Source organism: Pundamilia nyererei, unplaced genomic scaffold, assembly GCF_000239375.1.
Source record: "Pundamilia nyererei isolate P.nyererei 1_Seehausen unplaced genomic scaffold, PunNye1.0 scaffold00123, whole genome shotgun sequence".
In the NCBI taxonomy this organism is placed as follows: Eukaryota; Metazoa; Chordata; class Actinopteri; order Cichliformes; family Cichlidae; genus Pundamilia; species Pundamilia nyererei.
In genome coordinates, this window is record NW_005187524.1 from 177,564 (window position 1) to 197,310 (window position 19,747).

Here is a 19,747-nt window from a genome sequence, read left to right on the forward strand (position 1 = left end):
TGGCCCTCTGCCTGCTCTTTCGCTCACCCCCACCCCCTCCCCATGTTCGCAAATCACTTCTTCCCGTGTCAGCAGGTAAATTGTTTTGTCCTCCCATTCCCAGCTTTCATTACCTTGTGTAAATTAAGCGATATGTCGTCCACCGGTGCGCGCCAGAGCACTCACCGCGCCAACGCCAAAATCATGAGATTTGGCATAATAAATGAAGACAAACTGGCAGTAGCAGTGCTCCTCTCCGCGCGGGCTCGCCTTCATTATTCGCTTAACTTGCCGGAGAAAATGACTTAACCCTGACCTGTGTATTACGTCCCATATTCACTCCAGATAAAAGCCTTTTTACAGCACACAACAATTTATATTCCAGCAAAGAGGCTGCTTTTCTCTGTCAGTTTTCCAATCTCAGCTCCTGAACACACGTCATTAAACTTGTCTTGCCTTCCTGTATTTGTCCATCAGTCCTTCTTTTTACATAAAATCTGGCAGCATTATTCTGGGATTTGATGGCACCCACTCATTTTTCCCCTTGGAATGTTTGATTGGAAGAAATATAGCCGGGCCGGGGCTATCTCCTCTCTTCTGTGGAATCATGCACTTGATGAAATAGTGTTCCCTCAGCAAGAATAATAAAAACAGACTTGTGCATTACAGGGGGCTCTCAATCTGCCAGCCGGGCTGAGCTGAGCCGAGCGAAAAAACCCACCCTGCCTCCTGACAGATTTTTATAGTTATCCCAGCAGATAAATGGAAACGGGTGACCAGGCTGGGGAAGGCCACTCTGGGCTGCAAGCCTGGACAGAAGCATGATGTGTGGCGCGAGCGTTAAAGGTTCGGCTTCTCAGACGAGCATGCTGCCACCGCCACATTTGTCCTTTTGCAGCGTTTATGAAGAGAAACCTCTGGGAAAATGTTCCTTGTGGTGCAGCACAGATATGTTTGACTGAAACACCCACGTTAATGCAGTTTGCATTAGAAAACCTTACAATAGCGAGAGAGTAGGAAGTTCTGCGTCACATGCTGTGGTCTAGCTCCATTGAGAATGAACTGTAGAAGATGAAAAGGGTGATTGCAACTGTCCTCTGGGTGATAGGTGTTCACTTTCCAATTTGGAAGTGTCAGCATTACTATAATATCAAGCTCACTTGAATGTAAAAGGTCATAGACACTTTACATAAAGTCGTTCATTCACTGTTACTGAAGCACAGCCTGCAGTAGTTAAAGTGCTTCAGTTTGTGCTGGAGCACACGATGAAACTTTGGTGTTTTCACACAATGTAGAAGGCCGCTGCAAAATCAGTAATACAGTTACCTTTTAATGCAACAGAAAAGAGGAAATACAATAAAAATATTGTGCAAACATATTACTTATTTGCTACATTCACCTAAATAAATTGGACTTTAAACATTTTAGTTGTTTTTAAGCTGCAGTCTTGTTCAGTCTTTTGCATCTCAGTGACATTAAATACTGAACAGCTTCAGTTTTCTTGGACTAAAGTGACGAAGGGAAGAAAAAAAGTTGCTTCTCTTGTGCATCCTGTGGAGCTGGGGGAAAAAAGTTTGACTAGCTGTATTATATTCACACACAAAAAATGTGAAATTAAATGAAACCAGGCATGTAACAAGGATTATGATTACTGAAATAAAGAGAAATTCTTAAAGGCTTAAATGGAGGTTAAAAAGTTCCACTGTGGTTTGCACCTTAAGGTTTTGCCTTCTGGGAAGATAATCAGCCATAAATGGTGCTCGTTTCCACTTAACAGGCCCTGATTAATCAGCCGAACTGCATGGGCCAATCAATCCACTGCTAGTGCTTTCCGCACTGGACCTGGAGAGCTTCATGTAGTCTGAGTAATCCTCCTCCTTCTCTTACTCCTCTGTTCAGCAGCAGGCGTCGTGGAGTGTAATACATTTGTGAGGGATGAGCACAAAAAGGCCCACAGTTGTGATTTTGTAAATTGGTGTGAAATTCAAGGCTTCTGTCTATAACCCTTAAATAGTGCACGTGCATCCCAGTTACATTTTATTGTCTTGTTTGTAATTTTTATTAAAAATGAAGAGGTTTATTAGAAGCAAATGAGTAAAGAAATTGCAGTTTTTATTTTCACAATATAAGTCAGATTCCTCCTTATTTAGCTTATAGTAGTGTTAGCTTTTTTGTTTTACTGATATGAAATTGACCAGACACACTTATATAATATATATAAGCATACTTGTAAAAAGGCTATCAGCGGAATTGTCTTTTTGTTTTGTTTTTACAGAAATGGCATCAGTGAAATGTTAAAGTCTTCAGGAAAGTTTAGATTTATCTTCAGAACTGCCAGTTGTAATTATTTCTACTAATGCGTCTGTAATAGACAAATCAGAAGAGCTCAATATTTCCCTCATCCCTTCCCGGGAGGTGAAAAAAGATCAACTTATCGGCTCAGCTTCACCTGCTCACCTGCTAAATTGAAATGTCAAACATGTAAAGCAGACTGACATGGCTACCTGTGGCACTGATGCAGTTCAGACAATGTACAAACGGGTCTCCAGATACGCAGCACAACAAACACTGTGAGTGTTTGATTTGCTTGTCAACAAAACTGTGCTCCTGAGGTTTGTGGGCCAGCTTTTTAGATAGTGTTGTTAACAGCATATGTCATTTGAGGATTGAAAACTGGAGCCATTGAATCTTAATGAGAGACCGTTTACATCCAGCCCTCTGCACTGTGCTTTCAATGTGGTTAAACTAGGCTTATGTTGGGGAGTTTATAACCAGTCTAGAAGGTAGGCAAAATTTAAATGTGCAATGTTTTACAGTGTATACAATGTTTATGCTCTAATAATTAAATTACATTCACTTACAGATGGTCTACAACAGTGCTGTCACCCATTTATTGTTTATGGAGCCAGAATGTAGCATATTTGGAGTGGCTGTTAATTTACAAGCGAATGCTAGAAAGAGTTGTTAGCAAGCTGCATTTAGACATGGATACCTGCCAATTAGTGCTAAATAAATCAGTGAAACAAACAAGTTACTAGATGTTCACTTACCAAAACTGTACCACAAACTGTTGGCGCATCGAACTGCAACATTATTGGCTTGATAATTGCATTAAAATGCTCAAAAGGCAGCAGTGTTGTAAAAATGGGTGATGGGTCCAGTTCAGTGACTCCACTTAATGGATGTGAAGCCAAGGAGACGGCTACTGGCTACAGCCACCTGCCTTAACTTCCACCTGAAAGTTAAAGTGGCCACACCCACAAGAATCTTTTATAAAGTGAAAATGGAGCCTGAGCACCTAACTGCCCCCAGTGCATCCACTACGGTGTGTATGACAGAAAGCACTTAAAGACAGAATGAAGAGTTAGCAGGTTGGTAAGTCACATTCACTTTGGACTTCTGGAAGTAGTTCTTCAGCTGGAGCGACGTATGTTTTTAGGTTGTCATCATGTTGGAAGATCAGACTAAATCTTCACATTTATTCATGATTCCTTCCACCCTGATGAGATTCCCCTCCAGAAACACTCCGAAGCATCCCCACAGTATAATACTCCCTCCACTGTGTTTCACAGTGGGGATGCTTAACCTTCGTGCTGTAGGCCTCTCCCTTATTTCTCCAATACAAGCTTCCAGTATCCATAATGTTTCTGCAGGTTGTCCTCAGCATATTTTAGTGTGGCTTAAAAGTGTCGCTTCTGCAGAAGAATTCTGCAATTCCCGACTTTCAAAAGTCGTTCACTCGTGTCTTGACAGTTTTTCTGGGGTGTGTAGACACATCTCATAGTATTTTTTCCAGACTTCTTACCTTTGCCAGGTTTTTTCTTTACTATGTGGCTCTCTTTGAATTTCTTAGTAATGCTTCTGGCTTCAGCTCTTGACCCTTGAAAATGCTGTCATAACTTTGTATAAACATCTCCTGCTTTGTCAACGTCAGTAATTTTTTTTCTCAAGTCTAAACTCATTTTTGTTTTTGGCACCATGCTTTCTTGAGTGATAGCTCAAACCATTGCTGAAGTCTTTATAATGGGCGTAAATTCGAATGTAACCTGAGTTTCAACTTAATTTTCCAAGGTTAGAGGATTACAAAGTTAAAGCAGTTAAAAGATCAGTTTTTCAGGGGGCTAATAATTTTGACCATGGTATTTTTTTTCTGGAATAATTCTGTTATTTTGTTCAGATTAAATTAATTTATTCTTTTTAAAAAATAAAAATGAGTATATATAGAAATGTTGAAAATCCTTTGCTTCATTGCTTTTGACAAAAAAAAATCATAGTGGAAGCAATACATCTGTCCTCATCTGTAACTTAAGTCTTCTTTTACTTGCAGTTAAATATTTTTGAGCGATGAAAAAGATGCCACATAACAATAATCGAAACATATTAACAGACACCCTCGTAAGATTCGTTTTTTAAAGAGAGACAGATCTGTCAGAGAACTCTTCAAATCGTTCCCAGATCGGTCTAAAACGGCTCTGACAAAGATGATTTAAAATGGAAAGAGCTGGCGCTCAGCTCTGTAACCCTTCCCCTTCGCTAAAAGGACAGAGAAAAGAATGATACAAACAGAAGGGGAAAAAACTCAAATCCAACTCATTTTTTACTGTATGAAAGTTTCACAAGGTCGTTGGGAGAGTCATGTTAACACAATACCTGAATACAGATTTGTTTCCTTGTTCTACAAGTCACGCAGACTCGAGTCTTTAAGCGATCATTATTACCATACAAATAGACAGATCTATTTAACAACCCCCTTTTTATCGCATAACACTTATTCTTTAGTGTTGCTCCCTGAAAGGCACTGAAATGTGTCTCTCCCCCTACTTACTCTTCCCCTCTTTCTTTTTTTCTTTCTTTTTTTCTCCCCGGGAAATCGTCTCCGGGTTGATAAAGGCTCAGAGCAATAGAAGAAGCAAGGCTGACATCTTCTTAAGAGATGATAGGAGAGCCAAATCAAATAGGATGGAGCAGTCACTCTTTTCACAGATAGGTAGCTCATTTCTGGTGGCTGAGAGTTTGCATCCCTAGTGACGCTCTGCCTGGGAAAGATAGCTCGCTCGGACTCCATTCATTATTTCATTCCCTGTCTCCTCTTTTCACATCTTAGCTACTTCTTTCTTCTTCTTTTTTTTTTTGCTTTAATGAGTTGCCTATTTTTCTCAAGTGTTGATGGCGATCTTGGAATTTAGATTTGGAGACAAAGTGTTTAATCACAAGCGTTTTTCATTTGCCAAGAAGAGGCAAAAAAAAAAAAAATCAATTATTTCTATTAGACAATGGTGATTGAAAATGAATGGAAGTGGTAACATTTTGAAACAAAGGCTCCACGGAGACAAAGATAAGTGTCAGTCTGCTACCCCTGAGGTGTGATGTGCGGTTTGGCTTAATAAGCAGTTTGCAAAAACATTAGCTATTAAATCTTTGCAGAGGGTTGATACAAACACAGAGCAGTTTATTAATAATAACAGCTCATAATTCTGTACTTTTAGTGTCACACTGTTCCTCGCAGAGTCCATGTTGAGCTTCAGATGTAGCGAGCTTCTTTATTTTTTTTGTTTTCACAAACACGTACGTTGACGCATAAAGATGTAACTTCATCAGAGGAAATTGCAGGAACTTTCCTCGTCCAATTATTTATTGCAACACTTACTGAATGAAGCTTCCAAACTCCATATGATATTCACTTTGGCACTTTGTGAAGAGCACTTTGCTATCGCTCCCCTCACATTCTCTGCAAATCCCTTAGAAAATTATTTCTAAATATTAACTTCTCTTGCAGAGAGCTCATTCAAAAGAAGAATTACACGACAGATAAAACACTTTATCACCAGTGAAAGACTAGACAATGTACGTTGAGAAATTGGGAAGAAGGCAGAAACAATGAATATTAAGTGCCTAAGAATCCAAAGCTGCTGACTAAATTGAAACAGTATATCCTGAGGGGGTACGGTTTCCAAATTGCTAATTACTGCCTCTGAAAGGGGGCTGTTTCTGATATGTTTGCTTGTGAAAGGCTGCCACTTAATGAAGCAGTGGCTAAAGTTTTTTTCCCCCTTTCTTTCTTTTTTAATATTCCCACACTCCAGCTTTCAGGGCTCTCTCTGGACTTTCCTCCCAGGCCAGAACAATGGCGGGCCCAGGAGCCCAGCTTCCCCACAGGCCCAATGAGAGGAGGCCGGGGGCTGGGTACTGAGGGAGCCGCTCAGCATGCTGAAATATGGAGGCGACAGATAAGGTGGCAGCGGCACAGAGAGGCCCTCTCCCATGGGCCCAAGGGGAAATTTGCAGTTATTAAGAGGAAGATGAGAGCGATTAAATGGCTTTTGTACTCATTTTCACTGACTTTTCTTTTTTATTATTTGGGCTGCCTTCATCTGATAGATGAAAGAAATGGTAAATTACTTTTTTTTGTTTCATTCAGCAACAACACTAGCATTGAGAAAACATCATTACAGTGAGCTTCAATCATAAAACACTTATTAGTCCACTATTGTTTTAAAAAGTGTGGCTGCAACAGAATTACTGTAATCTGACATCTGGAACTACAGTAATTACAAATTTAACATGGTTTGGGATTTTGGTTTGAAGAAATTGGACAAAATGTAACATTGATACATACACAGCATGTGCATGTTTCTATGTATGCAGTCATTTTATGGATGAACACAGCTGGGAGCAGCTATAGAAGCTTGTGCAATTCAACAACAGCCATGCAGCAAATAGAAAGCTCTTTGATTTTGCTTTTACTCAAACTGTGTGACAGATAATTTCCCACTGAACAGCTATATGACACACTGCTCTAACAGTGCAATCCAACACAACAGTGCCTTAAAAAGAGAGTAAATTGCATACTCACAACACAGTGCAAACCTGTTGCTAATAATACCTCAAGCCTTCACATAGTGTTAGATATGCTTGAGAAAAGAGCAGAACAGTGGTGCAGTGTCACCTAACAGCAAGGAGATTCCTGGTTTGAACCGCTTCATCAGCTGGGGCCTTTCTGCCTTGAGCACCCCCACTTACCCACTCACCAGTGCAAACCTAAGCTGGGCAAGCAGTTAAGAAAATGGATGGATGCTTTAAAAAGTCTCCTTCAGGCATTTTTAGTAGGATTTTTCACCTTTCGAGATGAAAAAATAGGACGAAAAATGTTTTTCCCCCGGTTTACTATAGCATCCAATATTTCTCCTCATTCAGTCAAAGTCAGCCCTCGCTGTTGGAGTATTTGCATTGCTGACTTCAGATTTAGGTAACACACTTATGAAGTTGACTTTGGTTAATGCTAATATTACACAGTGCTGTGCAAAAGTCATGAGCCATCCCTTGTGTCTTTATTTGGGGAAATGGGTGAAGAGATTAATTGAAAAATGTGTAAGCATAAATGGAAATACAGTATATAAGGCAAAAACACAGTTTGAACAATTCTATTAAGCTTGAAAGTCACTGTGTGGTATGACCACCTTTATTATTCAGTATAGTCTGAACTCTCTTAGGCAGCTTTCTTGTAATTTCTTTAGGTAGTCTTCAGGAATAGTTCTCCAGGCTTCTTGAAGACATTCAAAGCTCTTCTTTGGATGTTGGCTGTCTTTTGTTCTGTTCTTGACCCCACACTGCTTCCAATAATGTTAAGGTCCAGTCTCTGTGGAGGCCAATCCATGACTGATGGTGTTGTAATTGTGTGTTTTTCTATCTACTTGTGGTTTTACTGCATTGGAAGTGTGTTTGGAATCACTGTCATGCTGCAAAATGAAGCTGTTGCCAATCAGACACTTTCATCCTGAGGGCCAGATGCATCTTTCAGGTCCTGTTTCAGGTCTCTGCTGGGTTTTTTTCTCCGTTTCTTAACAATGTGCATATTAAATACTATCAGACTATCAGGTACAAGGACTGGATTGAAAACGAGTGAAAAATCAGCCAATGTCCAAAGAAGAACTTTGACAGAACTTCTGAAAGCTTGAAGAACAAATCTTTAGGACCACTTCAAAATGACAAGAAAGTCTGGCTACTTGCAAGAAAACTACAAAGAAATAAGGGTATCTTAAGACATTCGCACTAGATCTCCAACTCACGGGTGCACAATTTTAAGTTTCATTTTAGACCAACATAGAACAACAGTGCATTAGCAGTGTTTAGCAAAGATAACAATCCATAGTTTCTAAAACCTCTGAATTCTACACAGTGGAAGCAAAGGTATCCAGCTAAAGTTACCCAGCAAAAAAATCCCAGCAAAACAGGAGTAGAGTCACCTACTAACACTGAGAGGTGGTCTGACGTTAACATAGAGCTATTTCTTTAAAGATATACAAAACATACAAGATGCAGGTTTACATTTAGTCTCTGAAAAACACACATGAACTAAACTGAATGGGACTTTCTCAGGTACTTCACTAACTAAATAAGCATAAGCTCGTTCTAATTGCCCCTTGTGACCGTCAGCATGCAGTTCCCCTACAGACCTCCTTTCCTACCCCCACAACTTTTTGTAAACGCTGATGGAAGAAAACTTGCACATTTTCAAAGTCAGATTTGACTGACATTATCTTCCACACCAGCACTCCGTCGGTTTCCTGAAGTGATGCCATAGTGACCAGACGCTGGTGTTATCTGCATGCAGGCTGTATTTCGGCAGCACTGTGCAGTGGCGCACTGTTTTTTTGGTTTTTTTGTTTGGCGGAGTCACAGCGAGGCGGAGCCACCCGATTGGCTGGACTGCAGGGCGGAAGTGCGTCTGGTGTCCCAGCTGTGCTGAAAACAAAACAAGACAAGCTGCGACTGGTGAGTGCTCGAAACGCAGAGGGGTGTCTTCTCCCTGGCGTTAAATAGCATCCGAATAGATCCGCGCACACCGTGTCCGTGAGGCGGCCGTTGTGTTCAGCGCGTGTAAACCGCTTGTTTTGTTGTCAGCAGTGGACACAGAGATGTGTGGCTGTCCTTGTGCTGAGCTCACGTGTGAGCTGTTGTTATGTAACACAGGCTGAGCCGAGCGTGCGGATACTACAGCCAGCCTGAGCTGTTGTTGTGCTGCACTGATGATGCACAGCTACACAGTCGCTTTTCTTTACTGCTAATAAAACGTGATGTCAATCGTTTTTCTTTTCTTTAAGCCGATGATGACCTGCAAATGCTCGTAAATGCAGCGCTTTCTACACCGCTGCAATCAAACACGGAGCAATTCCGGTGATGATGAGCCCACCACGAATTTATGCTGCTAGACTTAAAGGGGGGGGAAATCAGCCTAGTGATGTTTTATAGCGCTAAAGCTATTGTGGATTTACTTTGTGATTGTTGCGAGGAGGTGGTGGGTTTCTGTCTTTGTTTGTGTTTTTTGTCCCATGTCTTTAAAAATGTGGTTATGACTGCTAATACTGAAATGGACCTCAGTCATCATGCCTGAGATGGTTGGGGAGGTATAGTTCATAATGCTGCTGATACACAAACAGGTAACAAATTACTAGAAACACATGTAACTGCATTATTAAGTCCCTCCGGAGCGGTTTCACTTTGCAACTCATTCTCCAAATGAAGCCACAAACCATTCTTTCAATAGATACTTCCATATTTGGCAATTTAATGGTGCTCTCGTGACTGCAGGGTTTGGCACAGCATTTATGTCTTCCTCAAACCATAAGAGAACCCGCCCATAAAGAAAGAAAGCAATTTTGTATTGATTTGCAGGGACAGGTGGACCCCAGCTGTCCTAGCAGAATGCCCACTGCTGCACTAATGATTACATAATTATAAGAGTAGAAATATATGAAATAAAAAGGGAACAATGGCGTGTCGCTTAGTGGCAAGTCCAGCAAAGTAACAACCTGCAAATACACTATTTCCATTAGACTTTCCCAATGAATGGTTTGACTTGTTGTTTTCTTTACACCTTGAATATTTACACTCACGGGCACTTTATTAGGAACATCTTGGTAGTCCTGGATTGGACACCCTTTTGTTTTCAAAACTGCCTTCATTTTTCATGGCACAGGTTCACCCAGGTGTGCTGTGGTGTTTAAACAATAAAAGCTACTGAGTGTGCCTCAGTAGCTTGAGTGTGCCACACCTTTACACCACCAGCAGTGGTCTAAGTGTTTGATTTGATTTCAAATGTTGCAGGAAAAATGGGCAATCATGAGACCAGACAACATTTTTCCAGTTTTCTACTTTTCAGTTTTGGTGACCTTGTATGAACTGTAGTCTTAGTATCCTGTTCTTAGCTAACAGCAGTGTCATCCAGTGTGGTTTCTGCAGATTCATTCAGAGATGCTCTTCTGCACATCTTGGTTGTAATGAGTAGTTATTTAAAGTTTCTGTTGCTTTTTTATCAGCTCAAAGTCAGTCTACCCACTCTCCTCTGGCATCATAACCCATTCCTTAGAGATGGTTGTGAGAAAATCCCAGTAGATCAGCACTTTCTGAAATACTGGGACCAGTCGATGTGACTGCATTTAAAGTCACTGAAGTCACATTTCTTACCCTTTCTGATGCTCAGTTAAAACTTCAACAGGAATTCATCTACATGCCTAAATGTACTGTGTGATTGGCTGATTAGATATTTGCATTAACAAGAGGTTTGACATGTGTGCCTGCTGGCCAGCGAGTGAAGATGCTGCTAATCAATTAGAAAAGTACATCGGACGTTTCTGTTGTTTCATATAAACCTCTAGCCTGCGCTTTAAAACTGCAATTTAACATGACAAGTCATCCAAAGAGTTTAACTGGTCACTAACATTTCCGTTCTTTTCCAGCACCATGATGGATGAGCTGGTGCAGGACCTGGTATCTGCACTGGAGCAGACCTCAGAACAGAATAAGCTAGGAGAGCTATGGGAGGAAATGGTACTGAGTCCTCTGCAGCAACGCCGTCAGATCCGCCGTCGCAGAGGCCGTAAGCGTTTTCGCGAGTCCGCCCTCTACCCGATAGAGCACAGGCGATGCTGGATCGAGGCATCCGAGTCCAGCTTGGACGAGGCTAAAGAATACAGGGAGAACATCACTACTTCTGTGGCCAACTGCAGTGACTCTGACGATATGACCGCATCCACCCGATGGCCGTCCCTCATGAGAGGCTCAGTCAGGGCGAGGCAGTCCTCCTGGCCAGAGTCCGACTCCTTCACTGAGAATAACCCCGGACGTCCACTCAGGAGGCGGAGGAAAGTTAAACGCATGACCTCAAATGTAACCGTCAGACTGCAGTCCACTTTAAAAGGTTCTGGCTTGGACAGGAAACAGAGGAATAGGCCTTCTAAGGTGCGGCATCTGTCAGGATCAAAGAAGCGGTCTGGTGGTTGGATGGGAGCAGACAGAAAGACTGAAAGAGCCAGACTGATGGGAAAGGAGTGCTGGGAGAGAAAGAAGGAGCACAGAGATGCTGCAGACGAGAACATGTCTGATGGGTAAATTTTTACATTTTCTTCTTTCTTTGAGGTAAACCCAACTTTTGGCCTCCTCAACCCAACATTAAGAGTCGTATTAAGCACTTTGGACTCATTAATTGTGAAAAATAACATTTTCAGCTTTTCGAACCCAACATTTAATTTACAGTTGTGCAGCGAGCAAAATGTTAACCCTGCCCTTGTTTAAAGAGTCTCAATTTAAATCATGCTGAAAAAGAAGCTCAAAACTCTAAAAGCCCCTTTTACCCTTTAAACTGAAAGTTACCAAGGCAGTTAAACCCATAACATAAAAGTCATGGGCATAACTACTATCAGACAGAAGCAATTAAACAAGGCGACATTTAGGATGATCTATAATGCCTGTCTCCATCTAGCCAGTTGTCAATATTCAGCATGTCCTCAACTAAACCGAAAAAAATGTATCACAATCATGCCACTCCGCTTTAAAGTATTGAGTTGACATTAAAAATGAATGATAGAGTCTCTTCATCCTCATCTCGTATAGCTGAAATGATCATCAGGGAGGGATCTTTGATAGTTATGCCTCCGGGCATCTGCCAGCTCATTATTTTCTTTCAAGAAATATTGTCACAAATAAATAAGTGACTTGGCGTGGTATTGATTTGTTTTGAAATGAATTCCTGTCTTGGGCTGGGTAATTAAAGCTGTGCCTGTCCCACAGTCCCAGAGTGCACCGTCTTGTGCGCATTTTATTTAGCAAAACTAAATGTGGCTGTAACTGGCAGCAGAGAGGGACATTATATTACTACAGTAAAGAAAACATTACCATATGTTGCTTTAGCTTAAGCCCAAAAACTACCAATGACCTCAATTTAAGTTTCATTCACCGCTCTCTGTTAAATATACACATTTAATAGTACTGTGTGTTGAGAAGTAAATAAAACAATTAGATTATTTCTCCTTGTTTTGTACATTTAAGAGGCGTTAACATGTACAGAGGTAGTTTTGTGCATCTATAAATGCACCTATGCATCTGTAAATTTCTTTGCATTAGATTTTTATGTATGCTTCAACTTAATTCCATATTACATTATGGTTATTTATCTTGCAGTAGTAGGTACTATACATCCATATATCATATATAACATGTTCGTTTTCAGAGAGGTCGTGCCACTTATGATGCAAACTCTAAGCCTTTATAAGATGTAACTGAGCAGGTCATTAAGAACTGAAAGCATCCCCATGCAGATGCCCTGCTATAAAAGCCCAGTGTGTAACATGTTTGTTTTTACTGGATTTTAACATGCGAGTCTGCAAGGATTGATTTGCTTTTGGACTGAGCCTCTAGTGGCCACTAGGGGGACTGCAGTTTTAGGTCCTTACAAAGTGGCTTCACTTTTCAGGCCCCAAGGTTGCTTTTTTTTTTTTTTTACTTTGAAGATCATAGTTGCACAAACTAAACAAGGTGACACCTGAAAAACTGCTTGTGATTATAGCTAAAATGAGATAGTCTCTTAGTACCCCTAAACAAAATGGTACAAGGCTATGAAAGCCTAGTTTGTTTAATGACTGATTTTTACTCTAATAGATGCACGTCTTCAGTATCTAGGCAGTGGTGCATGTCGGTGGCATTTATTTGTCATAATAGAAGTGTTTTTTGAGTACACCATGTCGTGCTCGGACTTCTGAATTTTAACATTTGAATACAATAGCAGAGAGTAGAGAGTATTCAGGAAGCAGATTCAGACACGGACCTTGACTCAGGAGGCAGTAGCTGATATACACACACCCTATCCCGTTTCTGTACATTATAGTCATTGGGTTGTCAGGGATATAATGCCACAATACAGTTACAGTTATAATAAACAAATGCTTCTCAGTGCTGGTCAGATACACAGGAACAGAGTCGGTTTTTTGAAGCGTCGTACATCCTGTTTACCATTTCTAATGCCATCCAGTGGACTTTCATAACATATTTCCTTTGCTGATCTCATTGTCTGTTGATCACATAAAACATGTGTGAAGAAGACATTTGAGGGAACCCATAATGGGACGGAGAGAAGGCTTTACATCTTCAGGTTTAATTTGTGCTGACCTCCCTAGCCCCTAAACGGTACTTGTTTTCTTACTTTATGGAAAAATCAATAGCCGTTCTGACAGAAAACAGCTCCGGAGAAGAAATAAATGGGAGCACCATGGCACGCTGTCAATCATTTCTCACTTACACAACGCCACCACTGTTGATTGCTGCTCAGTAGACTGCCACACTGTACTGAGGGCTGAACAATCTAATGGTTAAGTCCTGGCAGAGGCAAAAGGATATGAACAAATAGCAGCGGTGATGAGGGGTTGACAGTGGTACAGCGGCTGTATTTATGCTCTGAGAGTGTACGGTCCATTTGATGTCAGACACTCATGACATTCTTGTAATGTCTTTTGAGTCACTTGGACTTTTTTCTTCTTTCAGTTTTGATTCATTCCTTTAACCTTTTTCATTTGGAGCCTCTGGTCTTCTAAGATCTCCCTCATCTCAAGGTCACTCGGCTTGTGTGCACACCGAGCAGGGCTTTGCCTTCAGCCACCCAAGTGCAAGGAGAGCAGATGTTGGTAGCTCCAGTTGGGCTCCACATCCTTGATTAGACGTGGCTCAGCCTGCTGGCAGTGAGGCCACCTGGCACCCAGGCTGTCCCAGCAAGCAGGCCTCACCTGTGGGTAGTTGCTGTCCCGGGCTCGGCCTTGGTCTCCAGCTGTGTGCTGCTTCTGGTGTTGTTGATTTCATCCCTGGCATCAAAAGCAAACAAAATCTACTGTGGGCACTTCTCTCTTACTGATATCATTTACATTTTAAAAACTCAGTGAGGGGGGATTTTTTTTTTGGGGGGGGGGGCAGCACGGCATCTGCAGAAGTTAATTTTCATAAATCTCTGAGACTAATCCAATTACTGCAGCTCAGGGAGGGTGGGATAACCTTATAATCAGACACCCATGGAAGAGGGCATGGATTTGGGTTGGGGCGGCTTGTTTGAAGAGCCCACAGATCCATTGTTATCAGCACTTTGCCCCCCTCCGACTCTGCCTCTTCTTTATTCCTCTGCAGAATGAGCCCAGGCTCAATAAATGGCGGCTTGTCTGTAATCTCTGTGCAAACTGGTCTGCCTCTCCCAGGAGCTGAGGATTATAGCCTAATGATTAGTGCTCATCTGGATACTGTGTTTTGCTTCAACTCTTTGGATTGTAATAAGACAATACAGCTGTGAGGGAAGCTAAGTCCATTTCTAAGTGCTGGAATGCAGTTTTTTAATTTCGTTTTGCCCTTGTCTTTGTTTTTTCTGGGCATATTTATTCTAATTATGGTATTTATTACAGAAAAGTATTGTTACATTTGATCAGATAAGCTGCAGTTTCATGGAAGGATTTTCTTGCTGCATGCAGCGAGACAAAACCAAGTTTGCTCAAAACGTTTGTCAACTTTTCTCAACAAAGGTCAAAGAAGAAAGAAGAGGTGTTTCTTTTGGTCCCAAGAAAAATGGGGACCTCAATTATTTATAACATTAATTAGAGTACTTAATGGAAACGGTCTCACATCGGCCCTATGCTGCTTCAAGCGACATCGCATTACACCTTTAATACGGATAAATACTTAATGGGAGTCTCTAATTAATTGTTTATACCTGTGATTCTTTTTCAAACTTTGCACAAAATCCCACAATATGAAGCAAAACAGATTTCTTATTTGAAAATGGGAAAGAACATCCTGAGAAATTCCCATGAAAGGTAATAGACCGGAGCATAAAAGGAGGGTGGGGGGGGGATGCAGGTGTTGGCTGTTGTAGAGCTTTAGGCAGTGTCCTCCTCTGATGTTGTGTGCTCCAGATGCCAGCTGATATGTCCAGAGGTGGGGTACAGCTGAGGAGAGGCCGGGGGAATCGGTGAGGAGAGAAGGTTGAAGGGGAGGGACGGTTTAGGACTGCTGGGTTAGGGCAGACATCTTCCAGATTCTCTGGAGAGGCCTGTTCCCTCTCACATCTGCTTCCTGTGGATGTTAGGGAAGAAGCTGCAGGACCATCTGGCTAGGGAGGCAGACAGGCTGGATGGACATTTTCCTGATCCTGTCATCACTGACAGGCTTCTGCAATATGGCAAAGCACCATATCAGCGCATATCCGACCCTCCAGCTCTCTCCTACAAGCAAGGTCAGCGATGATAAACAGGAAGCAAAATGCAAGCTGGTCAAGAGAATTAAGCGCCTTTTCTTTCAAAAAGTTGCATGAATACCAATTTGACTAATTAAACGGATAAACCAGTGTGTGGCGCACAAGCTGATGATGATATATCAAATATATGTCAAAATATATATTTCCTTTAAAAAAAGTGGTCAAACAGAAGCTAATTAAAACAATTAGTACTGTGGCTGTTGGAAACTGGTGTGTGTGTGTTGGAAACCAGTCACCCAGGCTTACTGGTATTCAGAACAGTACATGCAGCGTGTAGTTAATCAATAAACCCATGTGCTACATGTATTTAAAAACAACGGCAGAAAAAATGGCCTCTTTCTTCATCTCTTACTGCTCCTTCCTTATCCTCTGACCTTGAACTGTCTGGAGGTCCCAGTTTGAGGAGGATGAAATGTGAAAAAGAAAGAAAAGCCACAGTTATTTGGGTGAGGGGCAGGGGGCACAGAGGGTGTGGAGGGAGCGTAACAGGGGTTGCCCCGAGGACGTGGGGAGGACCGGCAACGGAGCGGTCTGTGCAGAGGCAGCCCACGCAGCAGATGTCGGCCAGTTGTCGAGGCGGCACGTCTGTGGGTCGATCCGCGTGTGGGGCACACCCAGAGGGAGGGGCGGACAGGGGAATGCGTTTCGCTCTCCTGTCATCCTCCACAACGCAGGCCAGATTAGATTGGAGCTGACAGCGGAGGATATTCAATTAGATTGTTCATGTCACTCAGTGGCTTCGATCAGAGTCTCTCCTGATGCCTTTGTGTTTGCTATCACAACAAGGGAGATCACAGCACGCTCTGTCTCTTTGTGTCATTTCCATTTATGTCGACCTCTAGATCCAGACTTCTTCATTATTTCTATTATTGAATGTTGCATGTTAGATACTGACATTACAGGAGATAGCCATTTTTGGATTTTCATTGTTCACTTTTCAGATGCTATAGCATTGCCTGACCTAAAGAATCTACGAGGTGACAAATCAAAGTGGAGTTCCCGATCCTCAGATTTTTATTGATATTGACGTTAAAGAAGGAGTTTCAATGGGAATCATTCACATGTGATGTTTTTTCTCTTTGCAGGGAAACCAGCAGCACATGCAGCAGCGACCCTGGTCTGTTCACCAATGATGAAGGAGGACAAGGTATTAAGAGACAAATATGTATTATTAACATGGATTCAAACTAGAACGATGACGAGCTGTCAGATTTGGACAATACCCTGCTCGGCTATGAGGGAATGCTGGGGCTAGAGAAGGCGGTTTAGATACAATGGGCCGGTTGCTGGGCACCCAGGCGACTCTAATAAGACGTTGTCATGTCGTGTTAATGAGCGCCGAAGCCTTTGCTAATCTCATTAGCCGTGGTGGGGCCAGGCGGCCTCTGATTTAACAGTTGTCACTACACCTTGACTGTGAGAGGCATGGTTCCTGTGTACGCTTTGCTGAGTGACAGGTCTGAGAAGAGCTCGCCGTCTGGGGAAAAGCCCGGTGCTGTCTGGTAATGCGTAGTTAAAGGAGTAGTTCACCCCGCAGCTTGTAGGATGCTAAAAATGTGCAGTGACTTAGCTTCTCTCAGACATCAACACAGCGTTAAATGAGAGTTATTGTAGCTTATGTCTAATATTTACTTAATGTTTTCAACAAATTGCTTGACAATCTTCATTATTGTCAGAGTGATTTGCTAACTGATGGAAGATCTGCCCTTCCCCTCTGTGCAGGTGATGACGAACAGAGTGACTGGTTCTTCGAGGGGGATTGTGGAGTTGGGACGGGTGTGGCTGGCCTGCTGCCCAGCTGGGACTCTGACAGCCAGCTTCCCCTTGAGGACAACCATTCCTCAGCCGCCTTTCTGCAACCTGCACGACTCTCTGACCGAGGTTGCAAAGAGCAATTCTGTCTTCTAGATATAGTATTAGATTTTGAAACGCTCGAGTCTGCATCTTTATCACTGCAATAAAGCGCTGTTGAATATTTGACTGGTACCACGTCAATATGTAGCGTTGGTCTGCAAATCACTACCTTGGCTTACAGGAGACACTTGAGTTGTCCTATAAATTCTTTTGCTTGTTTAAAAAAAGAAGAATGCTATAAAATCAGAATTGTTGATTATATTGTTAGTGTAACCAATTCAGTTTTTCCTTTATTCATGTTTTTGCTAAACCATAAAGTGTTGTTTTTTTTGTGCCATTGCAGGGTATCATTCACGTCTTAAACGACTGGCTGGCTCTGCTGCATGCTGCGTCAGGAGGGATAGGAGGCGGCCTCCCAGCAAGGTTAAAGAAAGCTTGAATTTCCCTCTTCAATAATTACCGTTGCACAGTTTTCGTGTTTTGTTTCTTATTGTACATCTTTGATTCGTTTTTCATAGGCCAGCAGCATGCCAGTGTTTGTAGAGCGACTGAGACACTTTTCCCAGGATCCTTACCAAAGAGAGTACGAAAGTTTTAAAAACTATCTTAGAAACATAACTCTTAGACATCAACTGTATTTGTTTCCATGATCGTTTTTTCTTTATCTCCTCTAGCTTTTGGTTGCCTTCTGTTGGAAAACGAGACCGAAGCCAGGTGTGCAAGAATAACACATTTTTTTAGCTTTATTACGTTTTTGTTTTTTTAAATAAACTGCATATTCTAAATATTATTGATTCTTTCATTTTTACAGATGAACCCTTTGTGCCCATTACCAGTGTGTCCTATTGACATGGTGTCAGAGAGCCCCCATCTCAGATGTTCCTCCTCGGTCTTCAGAAACCGGTAGTTGATGCTGTTCACATGCCTGCACCATTCAGTCCTTTTAATCAGAGCTCAATATATTGATGGGGGAGTCAATGACCAGCTGACTTAAGTGAATCAGTTACAGAGCGTTAACTGGAGTGATTTCTGTTCAGATGAGACTCTGTGTGTTAACCTTCTCCTTCCTTATTAAAATGACCGTGTGCGTGCGTGTGTGTGTGTGTGTGTCAGGAAACAACTGTTTTCCCTCTTGTGCCTGACAATTCACTGAATTCATTTCATGCTTCAAAGCTGCAATATTCACATTGTAACTACTCTAGAAGGAAATTTAATCGTCATTCGATGCTTCATGTAAACTATTGGCAGTGACGTGTAGTACTCAGAGGTACACATACTGTAACTACTGTGTTTACATATATTCTTCAAATATATTACTACGTAAAGCACTTGAGCCATTCCTCATTCTGTTATATTTTTCTAGAAAATGGGAAATGCGTGTAGAGATTTATTGAAACATTATGAAAATACAGCATATAAGGTAAAAACAGTCTGTACAATTCGAACAAGCTTCAAAGTCAATTTTTGATGTGTGTGTGTTCAACACAGCCTGAACTCTATTAGGCAGCTTTCTGAAGACTACTCTAAGTAGTCTTAAACTACTTTAAGTAGTCTTCAGGAGTAGTTCTCCAGGCTTCCTGAAGGAAATTCAAAGCTCTTCTTTGGATGTTGGCTGCCTTTTGTTCTCACACTACCTCAATAATGTTGAGGTCTGGGCTCTGGGGAGGCCAATCCATGACTGATAGTTTTTCTATCCAGGTATTCTTTAACTGGATTTAAGTGTGTTTGGAATCATTGTCAAGCTGAAAAATTAAGCTGTTGCCAATCAAATGCTTTTCCAGATGGCACTGTGTGGTGGCTCAAAAAAAGGAGGACCCACTGCACATCATGCTGTTTTTGGCTGAAAGAATCTTGTGCAAAAATACAATTTATATCTTTCAAACCGTGTTATCTTTGGCAATTTCCATAGAATTGGCTACAGAAATAGGAAAAATTGTGTTTTTACAACAGGCTGCTTGTAAGAAAGTGCCTAAAGAAGCAATTTAAAATGGTTTCTTTGCTAAGTTGTCTGTTATGCGTAGACAAAAAACTGGTTCATCTTTTCAAATAGGTGCATTTTTATGCTTGAATGATTCATAGGACAGTATTATTTGGCCTAACTAGCAAAAAACATTCCTTTGGAAATGGTTGGGTACAAGGACTGGACTGAAAATGAGTGAAAAAGCAGAAATCCTGGAGAAATCCTGCTTACTATATAGCTGGGCCTTTTTTCCTTTTACGCTTTGCAACAGATAACTTTTTGGCAAATGAAATGAAATTCTGGTAACTAATACTATTTTGATGATGATGATTTATATAAATAAAAAACCCGACGTAAGTATGAGAAATGTATTTGGAGGAGTTGTACTGTGTAAA

General features: G+C 41.5%; 1 protein-coding gene across 1 annotated transcript in view; it reads left to right on the plus strand.

Moving 5' to 3' along the window:
• Positions 1-8,511: 8,511 nt before the first annotated feature.
• LOC102213410 (G patch domain-containing protein 2-like) overlaps positions 8,512-19,747 on the plus strand; it is a 26,171-nt gene continuing 14,935 nt past the window's right edge. Inside the window, exons 1-8 of the mRNA XM_005742708.2 lie at positions 8,512-8,751; positions 10,716-11,363; positions 16,624-16,685; positions 17,261-17,419; positions 17,736-17,815; positions 17,911-17,975; positions 18,067-18,106; positions 18,204-18,295. Of these exons, the coding sequence (XP_005742765.1) occupies positions 10,720-11,363; positions 16,624-16,685; positions 17,261-17,419; positions 17,736-17,815; positions 17,911-17,975; positions 18,067-18,106; positions 18,204-18,295 (1,142 nt within the window). The 5' untranslated portion in view covers positions 8,512-8,751; positions 10,716-10,719. The remainder of the gene's footprint in view (positions 8,752-10,715; positions 11,364-16,623; positions 16,686-17,260; positions 17,420-17,735; positions 17,816-17,910; positions 17,976-18,066; positions 18,107-18,203; positions 18,296-19,747) is intronic.